The 25,335-nt window shown below is 37.1% G+C and overlaps 1 protein-coding gene across 1 annotated transcript in view; it reads left to right on the forward strand.

The window, feature by feature from the left end:
• The window catches only part of LOC107287708 (laminin subunit alpha-2), a 203,281-nt gene that overhangs the window by 80,787 nt on the left and 97,159 nt on the right, over nt 1-25,335 (forward strand). The window contains exons 8-12 of the mRNA XM_029284188.1: nt 2,449-2,627; nt 3,207-3,306; nt 6,018-6,178; nt 9,493-9,633; nt 14,953-15,126. Coding sequence (XP_029140021.1) covers nt 2,449-2,627; nt 3,207-3,306; nt 6,018-6,178; nt 9,493-9,633; nt 14,953-15,126 — 755 coding nt within the window. The remainder of the gene's footprint in view (nt 1-2,448; nt 2,628-3,206; nt 3,307-6,017; nt 6,179-9,492; nt 9,634-14,952; nt 15,127-25,335) is intronic.

The raw sequence follows: 25,335 nt of genomic DNA on the forward strand, positions 1-25,335 counted from the left end.
GCGAAAGCTAGGTGTTTTAATGTTTTAATAGCAATAAATTTTTGTAACTTTTTAATCTCCTGGTGGTCTCACTGCTTGTGACCCTTCGAACATATATATATATATATATATATATATATATATATATATATATATATATATATATATATATATATATATATATATATATATATATATATATATATATATATATATATATGGCAGATTAATGTAACTGTAACATATGCAATACATTTGTTTCAATAGGATAAATTAAATATAGTTTTGCATTCAAATAATGGGACATATTAGTGGTTAATATGCCCTCCCTGGACCCAGCTGCTTTGGCCAACTACCGGCCTGTCTCCATCCTTTGCTTTCTTGTGAAGGTTGTTGAGAGTGTGGTGGCACGACAGCTCCCTCAGCACCTGGAAGAAACTGTCTATCTAGACTCGCGCCAGTCTGGCTTCCGGCCTGGGCACAGCACAGAAACGGCATTGGTCGCGTTGGTTGATGATCTCTGGAGGGCTCGGGATAGAGGCTGTTCCTCTATCCTCGTCCTGTTAGACCTCTCAGCGGCTTTTGATACCATTGATCATGGTATCTTGTTGCACCGGTTAGGGGGGTTGGGGTTGGGGGGCACCGTTTTACGGTGGTTCTCCTCCTACCTCTCGGACAGGTCGCAATTTGTGTTGGCAGGGGGGCAGAGGTCGACCTCGAGGCACCTCACTTGTGGGGTACCACAGGGGTCGGTCCTCTCACCTCTCCTGTTCAACATTTATATGAAGCCACTGGGTGAGATCATCCGTGGTTTCGGGGTGGAGTTTCATCAGTATGCAGATGACACCCAGCTGTACATCTCCACCCCGGACCACCCCAACGATGCCGCGGAAGTGATGTCCCGGTGCCTGGAGGCCGTGCGAGTCTGGATGGGGAGGAACAGGCTTCGTCTCAACCTGTCCAAGACCGAGTGGCTGTGGTTTCCATCACGTCATAGCCAGTTGGTTCCATCTCTGGCTATCGGGGGTGAGTCATTAGCCCCTGCGAAGAGGGCCCGCAACCTGGGTGTCCTCCTGGATGCTTGGCTGTCTTTAGATGATCATGTGACGGCTGTGGCCAGGGGGGCTTTTCATCAGGCTCATCTGATACGCCAGTTGCGCCCCTTTCTGGATCGGGATGCCCTACGCACAGTCACTCAAGCCCTCGTTGTTTCCTGCCTGGACTATTGCAATGCTCCCTACATGGGGCTCCCCTTGAGGTGCACCCAGAGGCTCCAGCTAGTTCAGAATGCGGCTGCGCGGGGGATTTGGGGGGCCTCTAGATGCTCCCATGTAACACCTCTCCTGCGCGAGCTGCACTGGCTGCCGGTGGCCTTCCGGGTGCGCTTCAAGGTGTTAGTAACAACTTTTAAAGCGCTCCATGGCAATGGACCTAGGTATCTGCAAGACCGCCTCCTACCAAACACCTCCCTTCGACCAGTCCGCTCCCACAGAGAGGGCCTCCTTAGAGTGCCATCGGCCAGACAATGCCGGCTGGCGACCCCCAGGGGGAGAGCCTTCTCTGTGGCAGCTCCTGCCCTCTGGAATGACCTACCCCCCGACCTACGTACAGTTGCGGACCTGCGCCTTTTTCGCCGAGCNTGCGGCCGGCCTGGCGTAGTTTGATTATGTTTTAGTGGGGGTTTTGTATGGGGTGTTTTTAGAACAGGCCTGTTATTTAATTTGATTTTAGAACAGAAACTATTTATTTATTATTGTGGTTTTTAGTATCGCCTGTTCACCGCCCTGAGTCCCGTAAGGGAGATAGGGCGGTATATAAATTTAATAAATAAATAAATAATATTCTTAGATTCTATCCCTTTAGGTCTGTTTAATTTTTCTTTGTTTGTTAATATAATGCAATGCAAGCTCCTAATAAGTAACTTAGAACTAATAGTAAATGACAATTTTTAATATTGTAATGAAAACATCTTGAAAACTTTTTCATGGCATAAGCTTGAAAGCAATTGTAGTCCATAATAACTTATAACTGGCCAGACGAAATGAAGTGCCATCATCGTTTTAGTGCAGAATTTAAAAGGGTTCAACCATATTTAGTTATTCTGGAGTACCAGAATCATTTCCATTAATAATAGCCGTCCATTTAGTACATTTTTTTCAACAACTTATTTAACTTACAAAATATTGGAACTCTACATAGATTTTTAAAATGGTACTTTGCCACTGTCAGAAGGTCTGGAAAAGGCACGGAAGATCCTTCTCCTAGTGTGATTTTGAAAGGTAATACTATGATGAATTCCTCAGCATAATATGTGAATGACTACTTATTAATTCAAAGAGCTGAAACTCTCTGGTGGACTAGGATCAAAACAATGAAAGAATATCGTAAATTCCTGGGGAAAAAATGTTTCTACATGAGTGCAGACTGATGTGATGCTTGTTAATATACTGTACTTCTTCCGTTCTTTAGCTTGCAACTGCCATGGGAAGGCACAAGAATGTTACTATGATCAGATGGTTGCAGACAAAAAGCAGAGTTTGAATATCCATGGAGAATATCTTGGAGGTGGAATATGCATTAACTGTACCCAGAACACTGCTGGCATCAATTGTGAAATGTGCATTGATGGATACTTCAGGCCAAAAGGGGTAAAGGATCCATAACTCTGTTCTTTGAATTCCAAAACATCATTTCAGATGGTACCATATTCAGTGGGGGGAAAATACAGCACTGTGAACTGTATTCTAGTCTCTCTAGCCTTCTAGTTGCTTTTCAAAATGGGAAAACCTAAAGGAAAGTTTCTCATAGAATATAAAAGTAACGTGTGTTGATATAAAGCAGGGGTAGTCAACCTTGGCTCTTTTATGACTCGTGGACTTCAATTCCCAGAATTTCTGAGCCAGCTGGCTCAGGAATTCTGGGAGTTGAAGTCCACGAGTCATAAAAGAGCCAAGGTTGAGTACCCCTGATATAAAGAAACACAATGAAAGAACAGGGCCTTTTGCTATTATTTCTGTTTGCATGGATGAAGATATAAATGTGTAGATCTAATTTTTGGTCAGTAAATCCATGTTACATTATTGCAACCATCAGTAGGAAAAGTAATCATGGAATCTCTCCAGCTTTATAATAAAGGGAAGGATAGTGCTTGAGCTTCCAAATTAGGTTAAGTGGCATGATCAGGAGGACCAGTAGATTGCTTCATTGCTTTGATTTTGCTTCCATAGGTTCATCCAAAGAATCATCAACCATGCCGGCCGTGTCACTGTTATTCTGTGGGCTCTTTAGATGGCACTTGTGTCAAGGATGAAAAGCAAGCTACAGGAGGTGAGATGCTTGACTGATATTAAACTTTATGTCCCACATCTTCCAAATTAACGTTGAGCAGTAGCTTCTTTTCAGCATGCTATTTCTCTGATAAACATCATCTCGCAAAAAGCCTTTTGAAATTTGCTTGCCTCTGTTCCCGCAGAGCTTCCCTTCAGAGACCCAAGCTGTTGTCTCTCATGTTTTCTTTTGGTATTGCTATGTTGTGACATTTGCAAATGAAGGCAGGAATTTTCCCCCAATGGACTTTTAATTTTTCTTCTTTCCTCTATCTTATCTTTAAAAAAAAAAAAAAAAAAGTTGTTGTTGTAGACCTCTATGAAAATATAAAAAATATATTTTCCCTGGTGTGCAGTCCACAATTATCCTTTAAAAATAGCTGTACAGTAGCACCATACATTTACATCATTCTAATCTAAAAGGTTTTTTAAATCATTTTGCCAAGAGCAAGATTTCTTCTCTTGAGATGGTAATTAGACATAATTCAAATCCCCAATATTATTTTCTCCACTTTTACTTGCACTTGAAAACCAAAATAAGACCATATGTGAAATGACACATTATGAACTGCGTAAAATTATAATGTAGTCTTAGTAATATGTAAGGGCAGTTTGTATTGTGGCCTACAACAGCTGACAACAATTTTTTAGGATTGGTTGTTGTTAGTATTAGATTAGATGAGAATGCCCTCACAAGGATTTTTTTTTCCTATGCGGCAGATTGAATGGAATAGTATTAATTCTGTTATCTCTTTGATATTATCACATTGGTGAATATATTAAAACATTTTTTAAAAGATACACGGAAGACTACACCAAAGTTAAAAGTCCAAAAGAAGCAGGAATCTAATAAATATATTAGATAAGAAGTCTTCTTTAACACATAAGGTCAACTTCCTGCCAGTATGAAGCTGTACAGTATGGTTTTATGGGAGAATAAAATATTTAGGTTTAGTAACTCTAATAAAAAACTCATTTATTTATTTGCAGAAACCCTTTCTTTATTAAAGTAAGGGAGAGTTAAATGTTCTATTATCAACCTGATAAACTAGGAGAAACAACACTATACTGTCTAATAATGAATCACTCTTACAAACTGCTTAAATGAAGTAAGGATAAATGTTGGTTGTCCTTATCATATATCCCCTAAAACAACACCAAGATCCCAATTTTACTGAATCTATATAACCTGGAAGAAGTTAGTCCTTCTTTGAAGGAAAGGTTGGAAAATGCATTTATTTTGACAATAGATGTTCTTGACATATTTGCAGATGAGTATGATTGCATATTAGGTGTTCAGTATTGAAATAAACTGTTTTAGTGCTCGGGCAGTTTTCAGTAAGGAAAAGTTTTTATTTGAAGTAAAAAATGTTTTAAAAATCTCTGAATTATTACCCCAAGGGGAATAAGAACACTTTGTTCTTGGAGGATAATGGGATGGGATGATACTGAGTGGCTTTTTGTCAACTTAGCTTATATCTTATGTCTTTCTGTGCATTAATGCAAAGGATTGTGGGATGTAGTTATAATGGCAGCAAAATACTCTAGGATCATTTTATGTTCTTTATCAGTCCCATTATCCCTGCAATAAAGAAAGGATTCCATTATCATGTTTGCAGAAGGTTTTTATAAAATCAGAATCCATAGACTGGCCAGGACCTAGTTTTATAGATAAACACAGGCATTTAGATGACATAGATATTTTTCCTGGAAAAACTTTGATTTTGCACTGCCTGAATCATTTACTGTATGTCTTCTGCTGCATCACTTTCCCTCTGACCTCTACCTGCCAAGAAACTAAACACTATTTTTATGCTGATAAAAGTTTTTATTTCTGTTAACAAGCAACTCACATGACTACACTTCAGTAAAGGAAAATAAATCAAAGTTCAGGTATGTTCATGTTTAAAGTTAGAACATGGTGGCATCGGCCCAGGTCTTCCATGTCTAAGATGTAGAATGGTAGCATTATTGCTTTTTTTTTTTTTGAGAGGAAAAGACCCAGGTATAGCATACTACACTTGATCTGACACAAAATGTGAACAAGCAATATAGGAACCAGAGAATGTTGCCTCACAATGCATGTAGCAGGCACAATGCCTATAAGATTAGAACAGAAATTTGTGTATATTTATCGTGGTTTTTATTATCGCCTGTTCACTGCCCTGAGTCCCGTAAGGGAGATAGGGCGGTATATAAATTCAATAAATAATAATAATAATAATAATAATAATAATAATAATAATAATAATAATAATAATAATAATAATAATAATAATTAATAATAATAATAATAATAATAATAATAATAATAAAAAATTACATGTGGCAGGCACCATACTTACAAGTTGCTTATACTGCCCAACGGGTAGAAAAATGCAATGATGTCATCACTGTTTCTAACATTTCCTACTTCAGTAACTGTTTCTCATTATTATGGTATCAGCATCATTGCTGCAACCTAACTCTCATTTTATTAACTAAACTTTTATTAACCAGCCAAATGCCATAAATTCAATTATTTTTATTGCCAATTATTCAACATCATCTTTTGAGGGGTTTCTCCCCACTCATTAAACATTGATGGAAATAAATCTTTTTTTGATCACGATTTTCCACACATAGGTAACTTTCCCAGTTAGAACTCATTTAGATTTCGGTTTCCACTGCGTTAATAATATTGAGCTTGGTTCTGGCTTGATTGTGCTGCAGATATGCATCCTGGATCCTGTCACTGTAAACCAGGTTTTGGAGGAGAGAGGTGTGATCGGTGTGCATTGGGTTACAAAAACTTTCCTCAATGTGTGCCCTGCAATTGTTCTCTGAAAGGCAGTTTGAATGATGATCCTTGCGAAGGACCATGCAGGTGCAAGGTATGGATTGCATTTTTTCTTTCTTTCTTCAATGTTTTCTTTTTTGTAAATATTTCTCGAGGTGCTATGGTATCAAAATGCCATGACATCTTGAAGTTCTTCCAATGTGGATTTGATCTTTTAACCTGAAGTAATTACTCAGAATTATGCCAGCAAGTTATTCTTGTCAAAGCAGATTTCTTTTCCAAATAATGGCTTTGTGTAAAACAGATAACAGTGGAGAATTTATATAACATCATTGTTTTTCATTATTTTATTATCTAAATATTGATAGAAAAACTTGTAACAGAAAGAAACTGCTGCTAATAGCCCCCCATCTCTGTCCCTAAGGCCTTGAAAAACTGGGTCTTCCCCCTGAGCATTGGGCTAGTGAGAGCCTGAAGCTCAGGAAATATAAATGCCAATGTATTGGGGAATGAATTTTGGATACTTGGAATTGTTTTTCTCTGATGTTTTATTTACTAATTAATTTGTCATATTTATATAGCTGCCCATCTCAGAAATATGACTTTGAATGCCACATAGTAAAACAGAGCCCTGCAGCAAACCATATTAAAACATAGCATAATTTAACAACAAGCGAACAAACAAATATCAATATTTTTAAAAGAATAGGAGACAGCATCTTTGGTGTTGCAGATAAATGTAGCCATCTCATCAAGTCACCATTTCTTTAGGATCCTCAAGTCTGTTGACACAGGTTGTTTTACTGTTGTTTTTCATGGCTATTTTTGTGAACTGCCCAAGGTTATTGTATATAAGATTTGTGGCCATATACGTTTCTTAAATAATAAATGAATACATAAATAATGTTTAATTAGAATCAAGGAGACCCAGGTTTGTGTCTATGTATTCTATAAGAACATTCACTTTTACCTGATTGTTGATGGGATAAAATGAAGGGAAATCCTTTTGTAATTTGGTTTGAGCTCTTGGAGAAAAGATAGGATATAGCTGGGCAATTTTATCATGAGCACAAAACAATATGAATAAGAGTGGTCTGGTATGGGCCATGGTTAACGTAAACCACTAGAAAAAGCCCTTAATGCATTTCTACCCAGGTGCCTTTCTAGTGTGCTAGAACTATGGTGTATTTTACAAATAGTGAAATAAAACACAGTCACATTACAAAAGATAAAATCACATATTAGCAACAATTGCTGGATCTGGGTGGCTTGGAAATTTGACTAGATGGGATGTTATTAGCTGCAGTTAGATATCTTTGTAATAAGGACAGTATAAAAGAACATAGGCAGGTGTTTTTGTACAAATAGCATGCTCATAATTTCCCCTTGAAAGCAAAATGTGGGTTAAAATTAATTTCAGGAAGTATATAATATATGCATATTTTCCAACACTGAAGCTGTTTGGAAGTTAAAATGCCACAGAAGATATTTCAGGGTTTACTACTGCTGCTGCTGCTGTTGCTGATGATTTCATTTTCCCTATCTGAGGTTAAAGAAATGGAGTGCTCTGATTTCAGATGGGAGAATTAAACTATGATGCTTTTTCTTAGCTCTCAAGTCTTTTGGACAGAGCTTTGTCATTAAGAGAATCCAGAGTTTCCCTCATTGCAGCCCTATTTCCCCCAAACAGGTAGGGCTCAACCCTGGTGGTCTTCTGAAAAACCACGAAGACCTGGCTCTTCCCAAGCCACCTGGCCCAGGTTGCTAATCTGAAATAGATGCAGGTGTCCCTGTTTCTAGGGAGATTTCTTTCTTTTCTTTTCTTTTTTAGAAGTCTCAATTTTATTTTCTTATCTTATATATTCTGATTTTGTGGGTTTTTTTCTCTATTCACCTCCCACAATGGCTTTGATAGATGGGTGGCCCTATAAATATGTGAAATAAACACATAAGCAAGGATGAGACGAGAGCTTTGAGGTCAGATAAGCAGGATTGTTCTGTCTCAGACATATTTTCTTTCTTTATAGTAAGCACAAATAAGCAGCATGAGAACAGGTCAACTTCACACAAATGAAACTAACTCAAGGAGGCTTCCACAACGATCCCTCATAAATACTGCTGAACCTTGTGTTCATCCTTTTTGGAAGCTGGCTGTGTCTGTTTTAATTTAAAAGAAAGTGGTGCTGTTCATTGATATCTCTTTTAATAATGGATCTGTCAAAAGGATTAGAAAGTTATAATAATGTATACCATCTGCCCTGATACCCTCTTTTCCTCTTTTTATTTAAAATTCTTTTTTCCCCCCTTTCTTCGGTTGCTTTTCTTTTATGAGAAATTGTACAGTTCAGAAATTACTTTTAGGTTTACTTTGGTACATTTATCCAATTCTTTAGCTGGAAGGCAAGTGAATTATTTCTGATAGATGTGTATCAGTAGAGAATCACAATGCTGGCTGTAGCTGGAGAATCGTGATTTCCGTAAAAGGGTCAGCCTTCACTGGCCTGCAGTCAACTATATTTGGCATACCATACTGCAGCAATTATAATAATGTGCACAGTATTTTTGATGAACATCTTTCTAAAATAATCCTTTCTTGGCTGAATTGGAGGGTAGAGTGACATTATGGCATAAAAACTGTGATCCAGATTGAGACCACAGCAAGAAGGAGTTATAACCCATGGTAAATCCCTGTGCTTATTTTACATTAGGGGGGGGGGAATCTGTGCTAGCATCTAACTATCTCTTTAAAGAAATATATAGTTAACGCTTTGTATTTCAGTTCAATCAACATATATAAAAGCAGGTTGCCATAGTGAAGCTACACACTAGAGTGTTAGGGTCCTATTATCTTTTTTTAAAAAAAAAATAACAACACATTTGCATGTTTCTAAAGTAGAACAAGGAATGTATTATTGGATATGGCCTGCAATTGTTTTTAGCAGAAGTCAAATGAAAGCAGAGCCCACACACTTTTGAAAATGAGATAAATCAAAGTCAAAGGGTGATCCCTACACTGTGCATACAGGTCTCCACTGATTGGTGCCAAACACTATGTTGCGGGATGCTGCTGTAGTTTGTGCATCTACAAAGGACTAGAATTGTGGTTTCCTGCTTCACAGTAAATATATCTCTATGCAAACCAAATATCCCTGTATTGATCATAATGTTGAATGTGGTGGTAGTGGTCTCCTGTTGCACTTAGACCAATCAGAAAAATAGTTTAAAATGGTGGCTGGATCATTAAGTGTCCTCTGAGATGAAATTTTGGGTCTTTTATCTCTTGCCTATTGACAGAAATATATCATTACATATTAAAACATATTAAACAAAGCAAAAGCAACAAGGAGGTAACTAGATTTACTTCTCCTGCATGACAAAAAAATCTAATATTCTTCTATGAATTCCTAGGTCTATGTTGAAGGGAAGAACTGTGATCGCTGTCAAGCCGGCTTCTTTAACCTGCAGCAAGAAAACCCCCAGGGCTGTGAGGCATGTTTCTGCTCAGGAATAACAAATGACTGTACAGAGTCTCAATGGACTTACAGGACGGTAAGGAAAAGCAGAGAAATGCATACATCCAACAAGAGTATCTTTTATTTTAAATAAAATCTCAACATGAAACTCACTCTGTGGACATTTTTTTAACTTGCCTATTTTCCCTCCTCAGAATACACAACATGATTCTTCCTAGAGATGAAAGCCAAATTTTCTAAATTTTCACACTGGAGAGGTGTTCCATTATCCATACCAAAGTGAAAAATGCAAACAAAACAATTTCCTCAGGGAAATTTAGTTTTGGGCTATAAAAATATGGAAATTATGTGCTTCTTCAAACATAAGACAGATAAAACATATACAGATTAATATGTATTCTGCTTCTACAATTGAACTTCCATTCTATTCTGGAAAATTCCTTAATCCTCCAGATCTAATCTAGTGATGCACAGGATGCTGTGGGATCAAAAAAAAAACATCTGTAGTTAATCTTACAGTTCATAGATGGATAACCCACAGCCTAGTCCAGTGTTTCTCAACCTTGACAATTTTAAGGCATGTGGACTTCAACTCCCAAAATTCCAGCAATGCTGGCTGTGGAATTCTGGGAGTTGAAGTCCACATGCCTTAAAATTGTCAAGGTTGAGAAACACTGGCCTAGTCGCTTACAGTTGTGCCTCAGACACAAACTGTACTGTAAACACTGGGAAGCCCGTATCTACTTTTCCTTGCTGCCCAGTTTATCCCCCACCATCAGGAGTGGGAGGAAAATACTACCAACACATCTGAGGTCACCATTAGCCCCCCTATTTACACTTGCATGCCCAGAGACATGGATGTTTTTGAGATTGCTTTAAGTTTATGTATCCATGGACGAGTAATGTTTTTTTTTATATTTATGGTAGCATGAATGAATATGCATACTAGTGAAGGTGAAGGTGAACAGAGTTTATGTTTACCTGCTGGTGTATTTGTGTTCAGACCCTAAGACATTGCCCATTGTCTCACTGACGATAGTGACCTGCTCAATATTTAACTCTGATATTTACCAATAACCTCTGCATATTTCACTGGAATAATAATGAGATGAATTATTTTTTAAAAACAAAAATGATTAAGATGCATTATAGAAAGAAAGTTTTGCGGAATGTAACAGCCCCAAAAGATGTGGACCTTCTAAAAATATCAGGATTGTGGTGGGAGATGACCACAGATGAAGGAAGTTTGTCACAATTAGCAGTAGCCGCTCCAGAGCCAGCTCTGTATAGTAGCTGATTAGCATTCACATCATCAAGCAAATTAATAATAATTTATATAATTCTCTTAGTTAGGCGCAATGGTTCAGCAGTTAAAGACACTGAGTTGTCAGCTAGATAGCTGACAGACCAGGTTCGAGAGCTGAACTCCACATAACAGGGTAAGCTCCCGTTATTTGCCCCTGCTCTTGCCTACTTAGCAGTTCGAAAACATGCAAATGCAAGTAGATTAATAGGTACCACTTTGGCGTATAGCCATGCTGACCACAGAAAATGTCTTCAGTAACGATGACTCTCTTGGCCAAGAAATGGAGATGAGCACCGTGCTCTAGAGTTGGACTGGGCAGAGAAACTCAGGCCAGGAGTAAGTAGATTTTTGTTTTTCATCCAAATTATATTTCCTGGAAAGGGCACTGTCTGGTAAGTGCTGAATCCTTATCTGAAGAAAATAATACAAATAAATGCTACCCTTGATTGGCAGATATCATCCTTTCAACGTATAGTTAGGAAAATATCAAATTGGCTACAATTTATCTGGATACATGAGAATAAGAAAGGAAGTAGTGAACCTTTTTGCATACAGTCTTTAGTAATGCTAAGGTATGGCGGTTATAGAATGGTAGGTGATCACAAAGGAGACTTTAAATCTGATATGCCTATCAGAATATATGACATTTTGTATTGTAATGAAATTATTCCATGTTACATGCTGAGACACTTTTTGCATAACTGACAATTCAGTAACAACTGCAAACAGTGATGAGCAAATAAAGCTGGTTATTCAAGAAAGGTGAATCCCAGGATTATTGCTAAGGCTGAGACTTAACTTCTGAACATGACTTGGTTAACGTTCTTATTTTATTTTATTCATGAATAAAGTATTGGTGTTCTTCCAATGTAACAACTTTTAACCAAAACAAAACTGCATTACAGGTTGTCCTCAACTTAGAACAGTTCATGCAGTGATTGTTCAAAGTTACAATCATTGCAGCATTCCCATTTTCATATGATCAAAATTCAGACGCTTGGCAACTGACTCATCTTTATTATGGTTGCAATGTTCTGGGGTCATGTGATCACCATTTGCGACCTTCTGACATGCAAAGTCAATGGGAAAGCCAGAGTCACTAAACAGCCGCGTGTGCTGCCCCACTCGTTCACCCATGCACGTAACTGTGGTTTAGTGAGTTTACTTAATATTCCCCAGGCATTCCCTTCACCAAAACTCAGAGCTGTCCCAATTAAGTCCAGCCATGAGCAGGCCAAGATTAGCCCACAAAACAATTAAAAGTTGCTCAAACAAAATAACTCCACCAGGTAAAACTTAAATCCACATCACATAGCAAAAAAAGTTCCGAGTCTCCAAGGAACGGTGCCCATCCAGAGTGAAGCAGGAGTCACGACGAACAAACAAACAGCTAGAAAACCAGCACATTCCAGCAACACCTCCCTGTGTCTGCTGTGATAAATAGCCAGCTTTCTGGTGCAGCCCATGAAGATGGGCAGGGTCTTCTCCTCTTGAGTAGTCTGGCTGACCTCTGCTGCTCCTGCATTTTCTCTGCTCTGCATGTTCTCGGATTAAGTGCAGAAGGCAGTTCCTCATCCTCTTCACTGGCCATCTGCCACTGCAAACTTTCCCCAGCTGAAGCCTCCTCTAAATCTCTTTTGGATGGCTGTTCAGAACCATCAATCAACCCAGTTCCTGACGTGCAGGGAATGTGCTCAACCTCCCCTGATATCTGAGGAGGAATCTGGGGAGTCACCAAAGGGAGACATCACACCGTGTTACTAAATTAGCAACTGTAGTGATTCACTTAATAACTGTGGCAAGAAAGGTTGTAAAATGGGGCAAAATCACAACAAATGTCTCACTTAGCAACAGAAATTATGGTCACAAGTCAAGGATTACCTTTTAAGAGTGTTAAATGTAGCAGAGATTATCATAACATAAGCAAGGAAATCATGCAATACTACTTAAAAGCTTTGCCAAAATGCTAGTAATGTAACATATTACTTCCTATTACTTATACTGTCTATGACCACTTAATTAAGTCCACTGCTAGCACTCTTCTGGGCTTAACTCCCTTATAGGCTTATAAGTAGTACTTCACCATGATATCGCAAGCAATTTGTAAATTCAGGCGATAAATAATTCGGCTCAATTTGGGCTTGACATCTTATCCTCAAGCATTTCACTAATTAAGAGTGCTCTAACTGAGTTGAGCTTGGGAAAAATGTTTGGCTTAGATATGTTTTACCTTTCTTTACTGTATACACATACAAAATGAATGTCCCAAAGTTACTTTTTCAAGCGGCAACTGGACTTTTTTTGTTTTTTTTTCCATTTGAAAATGTTTCACTTCTCATCCAAGAAGCTTCTTCAATTCTAGTTTATTTTTTTTGTAAGGAGCCAGCTTCTTTCCAATTAGAAATGCTGTCAGTGTAATGATATACAGTAGATCCACTGCCTCCTGTTTTTTTCCTTTTCAGTTCCTGTCTCAATCAGTTATAGATGTTGGGGAAAGTGAGCTATGAGCTCAACCAGCCCCTCATTTTTCCAGTGATGTCAATCAAGGTGGGAGCAGGAAAAATACAGGACAAAAAGTTTAAGACTAAAACATTTTCCTATCATTATGAAACAGGCTTTTGTTGTTGGAGAAGGCATGTAAGAATTTTCTTCCCTTTGAAGGAAATATTAGTCATTGCCTTCAAGAAAAGCCCTCTCATATGACATATGTTGGATTTTAATACCCTGATCTTAGTGCATCATTATCTTCTCTCATTTCCAGTTACGGGGTGATTTCATTATTCTTTCTTTCCTTGCTCACACAGAAAGCCAAGTTTCCATTCCTATCCCTAACCCTGTCTGGTTTTGACAGAGACTTGTTACAGATTCTTGCTAAAATAATTGTCAGGCAAATCCTTATTCTGTAGCAAATATTAATAGGATAATGTTTCCCTTTTTCCTATTCTGTGCATGATCATAGTCTTATTCTTATATATATATATATATAGAATTTGGCTAATTTTTCCATAACGAAATGCATCTAATATGAACATTCTTTTCAATGCATTCAATGCAACTTCAATCTCATTATTAGTTTGGCATCTATAAAATCATAATGAGTCAAAATGACTCTTTTCCTTTTTGCCCTTTTAATTTCTTAGCTTCCTCAAATATGAAGAGAAAACTTCAGTGAGCCATGAAACATTCTACTAAACATTTCTTTCTGTTGCCATGTTCAAATCAACCATGGATTTTTAAAATGTATATAGTATGACCTTATCATATCTTCTCAAAAAGCTTTTCTCCTTATTTCATTGATGTGTATTCCAAAAAAAGTGTTCAGTTAATACTACAAACTTAAACTTCTGTTCCTCTTGATTTGCCTAAGTATGGGAAATTAGTTAATTATTTTCTCAAGGAGAAGTATAGTAAACCCTATTCTCAATATTAAATGAGAAATTATTAAGGGCCAGTTTTGTGTAGAGGTTAAAGTGCTGGACTATCAGGAGACTATCTATTCTAATGAGTTCTAGTCCTCTCTAAGCATGAAAGTTGATTGGTCCATTTTGGACCATTCCCTCTCAGTACAATCCATCAAGGGTTGTTGCAAGGAGATGGGAGGATTTTATACACTGCCTTGAATTGTGGAAAATGTTAGAGCATGCACAGTCTTATTGCGCTGAAGTAACCCAGGAGTAAATACAGTAAACATTGGTTTGTATTAAATGGTGGTTTATATTACACTATCTACAATATACACCAGAAACAAAATACATGCACGTGGTGATTCAGTAAACACAGCAATTACAGCAGGAAACGGATGAGAGAGAGACACAACAGTAAAAGCCTTCCCTTTTATACTCAGGCTCTTAAAGGCATAGACACAGACCCTGTTGAGTTATTCCTATTATTGCATCATCCACCGTATGTTACATTACATCATTACATAAGCTGTTTAGCCTTTAAATCATTACCCTGACAGAAAATAAAAGTGGGATATTATTGTTAATATTAATATGAAAGCAAACAAAAGGCAAAAAGCAAAGATTTTTTTTTTAAAAAAGAAGGAAGATTGTGGATGTTAACAAGTATTTTTCTTTGTTGTCATAGATTATGGACATGAATGGCTGGCAATTGACTGATGAACGGGGCCTTGCTAAACTTACTCCTCAGCAGGACAGTTTCGATGGACCTCAGCAACTGAGCATCAGTAACATAGTTGCAAGAACTGTTCTGCAGCCTATTTATTACTGGAGTGCACCGAGTCCTTATTTGGGCAACAAAGTAAGTATTGATCTTCGCCTGAGTGCTAATTTGATGTATCAAAAATGATTTTTTTAATGTTCTCATTTGTGACATAAATATTTGGCCAGTGAAACTGTTAGCTAAAAGGAACTAATGGTAATTTAGAGAATCCATACGAAAAATGAGGCAAAGGGTAAGTAGACTAAGCAAAGTATTTCTACATTAAGAGCCTCCTGGCAGTTTCTAGTTGCAGAGGTTAGAAAAACTCACATAATTTGCAATACTATTTCTATGATGAGATGGCTAGGGGGGTCTATTTTATATGGATGTGTATTTCTTTCAAGTGGTGTTATCTCCCTTCCTGCACCTTCACATTTCATTTGTTCTTTCTCAACTTAGTTTGCACAGATGCTGCTAGCAGGTCAGATATTAAGGGGGAATGCTAGAAAATCTGCCATGATTGATGGTAAACATCAGTGCAAGGTGTTCTGTCCTAGAATAAAAAAAAAGTGATGTGTGGTTAAAAGATACATAGTCTTTGCTATATTGTTTAAATCCACACAGCTACTCAAGAGCCGACCCTTGCTTATGGCTTTGTTGTTGCTTGTGGCTTTGTTGTTGTTGTTGTTAATTGCAAAGTCGTGTCCAACCCATCGTAACCCCATGGACAACGTTTCTCCATGGACAACTTTCCTGTCCTCTACCACCTTCTGGAGTCCATTTAAGCTCACGTCTACTGCTTCAGTGACTCCATCCAGCCACCTCATTCTCTGTTGTCTCCTTCTTCTGTTGCCCTCAATCTTTCCCAGCATTAGGCCCTTTTCCAGTGAGTCCTTCCTTCTCATTAGGTGGCCAAAGTACTTGAGTTTCAACTTCAGGATCTGGCTTTCTAAAGAGCAGTCAGGGTTGATCTCCTCTAGGACTGACCGGTTTGAACGCCTTGCAGTCCAGGGGACCCGCAGGAGTCTTCTCCAGCACCATAGTTCAAAGGCCTCAATTCTTTGTCGCTCAGCCTTTCTTATGATCCAACTTTCAGATCCATACATTGCAACTGGGAAAACCATGGCCTTGACTATACGCACTTTTGTTGGCAGGGTGATGTCTCTGCTTTTTAGTATGCTGTCTAGATTTGCCATAGCTTTCCTCCCCAGGAGCAAGCGTCTTTTAATTTCTTGGCTGCAGTCCCCATCTGAGGTGATCTTGGAGCCCAGGAAAATAATAGCTTTGGAATAATGCTATACAGTAGATGTTTCAGGTGGGATGGGAAGGTCCTTCCTGAGATCAGCCTATTTCATGTGGTCCCAGGCTAAGTTCAAGAACTCTGTGTACTCCTAGAGAAAAGGCTGTCAGAAAGAGAAGAAAGGCTTGCAGAGAGAAGGAGGGTTTACCCATTCTCCTCTCCCCATTGCCTGCTTCCACTTATGCTATCCTGTCTCAATAGATGAGTATCAAAAGAATATCATATTTTCTCCCTCCCTCTGTCTCTTACACTAGTTCTTATTGATTCTTAAATATTTCTTAATTCTTATTCTTTGCATTATTAAAAAATAAAGCAGACTAAAATATACTTGAAGCATATAAACACAGGTCCTAGCATTCCTACTTTATTGATAATTAGGCCAGTCATTTTTGTTTTGTTACTGTTCTTAAGTAAGAGAGCAATAATTCAGATAACTTGTCCCCTCCTAAAAAACAAAGATTAAAGAAAAACCATGTTAATATTATATAATTGTCAAGAAGGATAGAAAACCTCTGGAATATTTCATATTTGGACAATATATTTGGACAATATGGAAATTTCAGAATGAGAATGGCAGACATATCTTTGGGTCTCTACTCTTAGGGATCTTGAAACATAAGCATACCTACATGGACCATTAACACACCAATTCTAAAGCACGTAGATGAAAAAAGGATCCTGCTTCCTGATTTGGATGTGACTGAATTACCTTTTCTAAAATTAACACAATTGTCTCTCATTTGAATGCTGCATTATCCCTATGATTGGATACTGATAAGTAAATCAGACTTTGGGTTGATCTGCATGACCAGCCTCATGCCATCCAGATAATGAGGTTGGAGTATTCCTTAAGGGCAGAATTGCCTAGCATTTTTATTTATTTTGTTATTTATATCCTAGTATTATTTTTACAAATAACTCAAGGTGGCGAACATATCCAACATGCCTTCGTCCTTCTATTTTGCCCACAACTACAGCCCTGGGAAATGAGTTGGACTGAGAGAGATTGGCCCAAGGTCACCCAGCTGGCTTTCATGGCTAAGGCGAGACTTGAACTTACACTCTTTTGCTTTCTAGCCTGGTGCCTTAACCACTAGAACAAACTAGACATTATCCTCTGTTTGCCCGCAGCCCACTAAGAAGTCAACTTTCATTACTTCTCTTCTGCTATGTGTCAAAAGTAATGTTTTCCAGCTATTCCCATCCAAGCTATGCTGTTGGATTTGCTTGCTGCCTTCATTATAAGTAAACACCTTCACTACTCTACACAGTAGCTAGAACCTCTTCTCTCCATCACTTTCACTTGCTGCTCTTGGTGGCCATTTTTTAAAACAAGTTCACTAATGAAATAGGATTAAGAAAAAGGATTTCTTAATCAAACTTCCTGTCTAGTTGGTTTATGCATGAGAGTCAAACAGTTTAAAGCAGCAGTGTGGAAAATCCCCCTATTAGTCATTAAAAAACAAAATTTGGGATTAAATCAAAGCTATTCTTGATGTGTTTCCATAATATATCCCTCACCAGCAATATGTTGCCTATTTTGGGATGATGTGCTAAATTATAGTCCTGAAATGAATATTTTACTATGATTTCCTTTGGGTATATCAGTATCCTTCTTGAAGTGTAGAATTAGATTAAGTCATGTAGAATGGAATCTGTTTTATTAATATTGTCCATAACTGTTTACTCATCAAAGTAAAACCTCAGTTGAGATTTTCCCTTTGTTCTCTTGTTCATTTTGGAATTCATTTAAATCTATAGGAACATTTCCCAAAGTAGTTATCTCAAGGGTTTTCTCCTTTAATCTTTTCTTCCTGGTTAAAATATTGGTTAAAAACTAAAAGGACAAAAGGTAAGTAAGGATTCAATTGCATCTTTTTCAAAGAATATAGACATTTTGTCCAGGGCAGTAGATTTCAAAGAAATTCAACTATATTCAACATAAGCCTTGAGCAGGGTTTTGGTTCTTTGCTCCAAGTGGGATTGAATATTTCTTGTGTTTCTGGTGAACATTTTTCACATCATTTCTCCTTCCTACTCTACTCAAGAAGAAAATAAGAAAATAAAATAACAGAACCAATGCCTGTTATTCAATTGAGCATGGTAAGCATTATTTCATTTGTAATTTGGAAGGACTTTAGTTGCTGTCAGAGAACTTATGTAGGAATGAAACAGTTTGCCTTAATAACTGCATCATATAATTTTTTCATACTACAGTACTACTGAAAACATGTGCAAATTACTATAATATATATTAACTGTAATGTTATATCATGTAAATTACAGCCATGATGACACAGTTAGTGGAGTTAATTTAGCACCTTGCTGTGAAAATAGAATATTGCAGGTCATTATTAGTAAATTCAATAAAGCATTGTTTTAAATAGCAAAAACTGGATTATATCAGTTTTTCTAGATTGTATTTGGTTATAGTACAATACAATATAATATAATAAAATAATTTTTCTGAATGTGGTTTTCTGGAATTTATGCCTGGAATTATAATTTCATTGTACAGTATCTATCCATTTTTTTCCCTCAGAGTCTGTCTAGTTTAATTGCTAAACCGGATATCAGTTTTCTCCATCATTGTGCCCTTAAAGTGTACTGTATTATGACTAGTGGTGGGATTCAAATATGTGAACAACCAGTTCTCTTTATGGATGCTGTTTCCGGAAGTCCATTCTGGGCCTGGGCAGCAAAAAATTAACTACTAGTTCTGCCAAAATGGTGTGAACTAGCTGAATCCCACCACTGATTATGACCTGATGAACTAAGTCACCTGCTGATTTACTCTCCCAGAAATTCCTCCCTTCTATTTCAATGTATATACTATTTGTAGAGAGCTATTTTGTTGTGTTCAAATTTGTTTGTTTAGAACATTCATCTTCAGTCTTCCAAATTATTCTCAAGACCACTTAGAACTGGATTTGCACAATGTCCCTCATAAAGAATAAACCTAAAGCTTTTCCTCACTTAATCTGCTTTGGTTTGCCACCCATAAGACTGGGAATCAGAGAGCGTGGTTGGAAGAAAAATGAAAGGGCAAGAATCCTGAAATAGAAGTGCACCATTGGAAAAAAGTTTCTTTTCTAACACTTTCTGAGGACTTAGAATTTATTTTATTTATCTACCGGCAAGCAGCAAAATAAGAACACTGCATACCTCTTGGGGCAGTCATGGTATGTTCTCCCAAGTGGTAAGATTCAATAATACAAATAAAATCTTCTAACAGAAGCAGAAACAAATAACCTAGAAGTCCTTGGTTCTCTCTATTGTAATAGCATTGAGACAAATAAGTGTTGTAAGGGGTAATAAGATGCTTATAATTAAGGGCATATATTTTATGTGTAAAAGATCAGCTAGATAGGAGAAAAGTCTTGCTTTGTGAAGATTTGCATGGATGAGACCCCATCAATCCTTTGACTTTTTCCAGTTTCTTAACTTCTTCAGATCATTCCGTAAGCTAGTTAAGGATGTACGTATCTGTGTATGTATGTGTGTGTGCATGTGTATGTGTCTATACACACATATATACATACACACGTGTGTATACATGTGTATGTGTGTCTGTCTGTCTGTCTGTATGTATATAAGAAACTATAGCCCAACGTACAAAAAAAAACACTGCAAAAGACAATCTAGAAAGAAAAATTAAAATAAGGAAGAAAATGGTAAGAGAACACCTATCCGATCTTGACGAATATAAATCACCGGGACCTGACATATTACATCCTACAGTTCTGAAGGAGCTGGCAGATGTTATCTCAGAACCATTGCACCACATCTTTCATAAATCCTGTAGCACTGGGCAAGTACCTGAGGATTGGAAAAGGACTGATATGGTTCCCATCTTCAAGAAAGGGAAAAAAACAGACCCAGGAAACTACAGACCAATCAGTTTAACATCAATACCTGGGAACATCCTAGAAAAGATAATAAAAAACCACATCTGCAAACAACTAGAAGGAAACAAATTTATAACTAGTAGCCAGCATGGGTTTGTTAAAAACAGATCATGCCAAACCAATCTTATTTCATTCTTTGATAAAGTGACTAAACTAGTAGATCAGCAAAATGCTGTGGACGTAGTATACAGGTACTTAGATTTCAGTAAGGCATCTGATAAAGTAGACCACAACCTACTCCTTAGTAAGCTAGAAAAAGATGGAATAGACAACATCTCCACCAGATGGATCTGTAGCTGGCTGGCAAACCCTACTCAACGAGTAATCCTCAATGGCACTACATCCACATGGAGAGAAGTAAGCAGTGGGGTACCACAAGATTCCGTCTTAGGCCCAGTAATCTTCAATATCTTATCAATGACTTAGATGAGGGAATTGAAGGGGAACTCATCAAATTTGCAGATGACACCAAACTGGCAGGAGTAGCCAACACCCCAGAAGACAAACTCAGGATCCAAAAAGATCTTGACAAACTTGAACAATTGACCCTATCCAACAAAATGAGTTTCAATGTGGAGAAAAGCAAAGTTTTACATTTAGGCAGGAAAAATCAAAGGTACAAGTACATGTTGGGCGAGATCTCGCTTAAAAATAGTAACCGTGAGAGGACCTTGGAGTCCTAGTGGACGATCACTTGACTATGAGCCAGCAGTGTGCAGCAGCAGCCAAAAAAGCTAATACAATCTTGGGTTGTATGAACAGAGGCATAGAATCAAGATGACACGAAGTATTAGTACTGCTTTATAAAACCCTAGTAAGACCACACCTGGAATACTGCAGCCAATTTTGGTCACCATATCACAAAAGAGATGTTGAGAGTTTGGAAAAAATTCAGAGAAGAACAACTAAGATGATTAAAGGTTTATATATTAAAACATACGAAGAACGGCTACAGGACTTGGGTTTGGCTAGTCTAAAGTAAAGAAGAAATAGGGGAGACGTGATAGCAGTATTCCAGTATTTGTGAGGCTGCCATCAAGAAGAGGGGGTATTCACCAAAACACCAGAGGGCAGGACAAGAAACAATGGTTGGAACTGATCAAAGAGAGAAGCAAGCTATAATTAAGGAGAAACTTCCTGATAGTGAGGACAATTAACCAGTGGAACAATTTGCCTCCAGAAATTGTGGGTGCTCCATCACTGGAGATTTTTAATATATAATTTGATTTGGCAGGATCTTCTCCTTGAAGCCTCAAGGAGAAGATCCAGCCACATCAAATTATATACTCAGGACATTGATCTGTACAATTATGGAGGAATCCACATCTTCCTAGCAGTTTGGTTATTTTACAGACCTTGTAGATTTGTCTTTGAGCAGGTCAATGGGATCCACTTTCAATTTGAAGATATTGTTTTTTGAGATACATCTTTGAGGAGGTCAGTGGGTTTTCACCTTCAGTTTGAAGATATCTCTTACTAAATTATCTTGATTAGTATCCATATAAAAAGAAGCAAACAACTCCAGTTCATTTCCTAATGAACAGTAGCTTGGATCTTGGTTGCCATAAAGAAACTTTTCTTGCAAATACAAAATGGAGTCCTGAAAAGCTCTTGCCTTTGCTGAAATGTCCATAAATCTTGAAATTTCATGCATTCTAAACCATGAGGAAAGCATCTTCTAACCCCCTTTTCTTTCATTCCCTAAAGAAGATTATCTCAGAGAGAGCACTTATTGGATTAAAAGGAAGCTAACCAAACTTCTCAAATCAGAAGTAGAATATTCTACTATTATTAAATGTTGGGTATTTCTAACACTGGAAAATTTAAACAGGGTTAAAAATGCCATTCAGAAATACATCCAAATGTCTCATGTGTTTGTTCACCATGAGAAACTTGTATGCCTGGGTGTAAATGTATAAGTACTTTCAGTTGGACATCTTGCTAGTAAAAATAGGGAATATTTAGGCAGGTCCATTAAGAAGAAAAACAAAATAATTCTATACACACATGTGCAGGCATACACACACCGATACCCTGTAAATATAATCAGCAGAGTAAAACAATTGTCTATGTTTATTTTTGCTTATGCTACTGTTGCTCCTGTCAATCCAGAGTTGTGAGGTAATGGTCTATGAATCAAGAAAGCTGCTGAAATGTGTATTTGGCCTTCAGTTTAAGAGATGGATGCCCTTATCATCATAATAAGCTATTACCATTGATTGGTCACAATTCATTGAGAACACAGTTAGCCTTAATTGGCTCAACTCTGTCAGTTTTCAGTTTTCCTCAAGAAAATGGGTGATCCTTTACAGATAACAGTCAGTTGCCCAACAAAAAGCACATTTAATAATTCACCACATTTCATTCTATGTAGGGATAGAAAAGGGGATTTAGTCCCAGAATTCTATGCTTCACAAGGATGATTTTTTTTCCCTGCTCTCCTACCCCATTATTGTCTCTTGAGGCTCAGAGGAAATTATTTGTTTAAGGAAGTTGATAAAACTTTCAGCAAATCACTGTATTTTGAAAAATCTCCTCTTCGTGTATGCTTCCTTTCTAAAGAGGTTTGTCATTAACGTGAAGCTCTCTTGTGAAGTTGGCCTTTTCCCACCCTTTCCTTGAACAGCCAAGCATTTGGCACTAATGAAAGTTAATGAAATTCATATTATAAAATGCAGCCTAGATTATGTTCTAGGGATTAATGAAGCTGTGTTGACTTATCGAGACATCTTTAGCCAGAGACCTTTGAAAGAATAAAGCTCTCCAAGAAATAATAGTGCTTTTTGTTAGGTTTCAGGCAATCATGTCAAACACTGAATTATTCTGTTAATTGGCTAGTGTTCATTCTTGCTTTTTAATTATTTTCAAAATAATTTGAATATAAATTCTGATTTCCAGTTGCTATGATATTAATTTTCTGGATTGTTCTGCTTGTAATATTCAGCAAATTCCATGGATAAGACTTCATTTTCTGAAAACAGCATCACAAGAATCCATAAAATATTTTTGTTCTGTTTTATGTTGTATACTGTTGAAATAGCTTATCAACTATTTTGGAAGGCACAAGTTATCTATTTATTTATTAAGTTTACTGTATCCATTGACTCTGCCTAGATAAACTCTAGGAAATGTACTATTATTATTAATTATTAATAAAAACATTGAGACAATACAGAACAATATAATAAAATTAATAAGGATATTGACAGCTTCCCAGCCAATTCCCAAAGATCTTTCAGAAAGTCCACTGTGTTAGAGTTAGGAACTTGCCTATTTAAACTTTCCCAACATTTTTACCCTAAAATTCGGTTTAATTCGGTTTTAAGGGGGGGATTGTATATATGCTTTGGTTTTAAATATGTTGTGCGCCGCCCTGAGTCCCGCTGGGAGAAGGGCGGCATATAAATTAAATTAAATAAATAAATAAAATAAATAAATAAATAAATAAATATTTAAACAATAGCGGCAGTGGAGGACTGTAAAACACTTTGTATTTAGATAAGAGATGTCAGTTTGATAGAAGATCACAGTTCCAGAAGAATCACTGAATTCCTCTTCAGCCATGGCAACCTGCAAATGCTAAAAACTTCTAATGTGAATTGGAGCAAGATCTCAGCTGACCTATCAACTCAGTAACCTTGTACTAATTAGTGGTATTGTTCAGAATAAACGACTGAATTAGCTATTTGCTTCCATTTTAATCGGCTGGATACATGCTCCAACCATACATGATCAATTGGGGAACCTGACAGCACTCATTTCTGAAGTTTTCTAAGCTGAAGAAAAGGAGTCTGGGAGGTTTTCACTTCCTTGTATTTTTTCAGAGATAAAATAAAAAATTGAGATGGCCAAATAACCTGCCAGTATCAGAACTGATGGAGTCAAAGGACTTTTCCTATTCCTTTCTGGTTCTCATTCATCTTCTGTTTTGCTGATAGGAAGGGACACGATTGACAGGAGCACTTACTTTAGCCCCAAACACCTTTATGAAACTAAAACTAATTACCTCTGATCTTTTCTTTGGTTGGTTTACAATGGTTGCCCATCTTTGATTCAATTAAGCAACTGGTAATAATAGAGCCAGTCTTTTAATTCAGTGCATGCTAATTCAAACCCTTTTCATCTGAATCAGCTAAGGTTAGTTGGCACTGGACTTCAATAAATGGTTTGCCATTGAATGCAAACCCTATTGCATTTTCATCACTATGTCCCCAAATCTCTTAGTAGAGTTCTTACTACTATAGGATTCCTCAATTCTCTTCCCTTCCTTTCCTTTCCCTTCTCTTCTTTTCTTTTGAAATGTTGGTTTCAAATAATACTATTTGTAATGATTTCCCAGTATTATTGCAAAGAAATAAACAAGTGCAAGCAGGGAGAAATTATATAAAAAAACTATTATTTCTTAAAATAAGATTAGGCTATTGCTTTTGCCCAAAACATTTCCACAGAATTCTACATTTGTTATCCTGTCTATAGTATCTCAGGTATATATAAGAGTATTTTCTGAGAACATATTCTTTTTTTTTAGGCAACTCTCTTCCATGACATTTCATCCATGCTGTGAAATGTTGCAGACAATAATGGAATGCTTAGAATTGTAGTTCTGAGTTTTGTAATTGCTGCATCCAAGTTCAGCAGAAAGGATAGAAATTGCATAAGAAATAAAGGCAAAACTGATACATGATTAGAGGGAAATGAATAGGGGGAAAAAAGAAATCCACTTAGAATAATAGCAACACAAACACACAACAAACAGTAGATATATCCCATTTTCACTTACTGTTAAGTGTTCTTGGATGCAAAGTATTTAAATACTTCTGTATTTGTTTCAAATACAATACGTGCACACCATATTCATAATTACATCTTCATGAGTGGAAAGGGGGCTGGGAGGTCATGTCTTTCTTCATAATTATATTGTTAAAGCCATAATTATGTAGCTATGTCTTGAAAATTCACTTGGAAGAGTGGATTTTACTTTGCATACATGTGCTGTGGATCAGTGTCCTTAAAGCCACCTTTAGAAATTATGAGTTAATTTTAGCATCAATCATAAAGAAGAGTTCGGTTCAGTTTCTTGCTCATGAAACAGTTATCCAT

The sequence above is a fragment of the Protobothrops mucrosquamatus genome, unplaced genomic scaffold (assembly GCF_001527695.2).
Source record: "Protobothrops mucrosquamatus isolate PMUCROS unplaced genomic scaffold, P.Mucros_1.0 scaffold416, whole genome shotgun sequence".
Classification (NCBI taxonomy): domain Eukaryota; kingdom Metazoa; phylum Chordata; class Lepidosauria; order Squamata; family Viperidae; genus Protobothrops; species Protobothrops mucrosquamatus.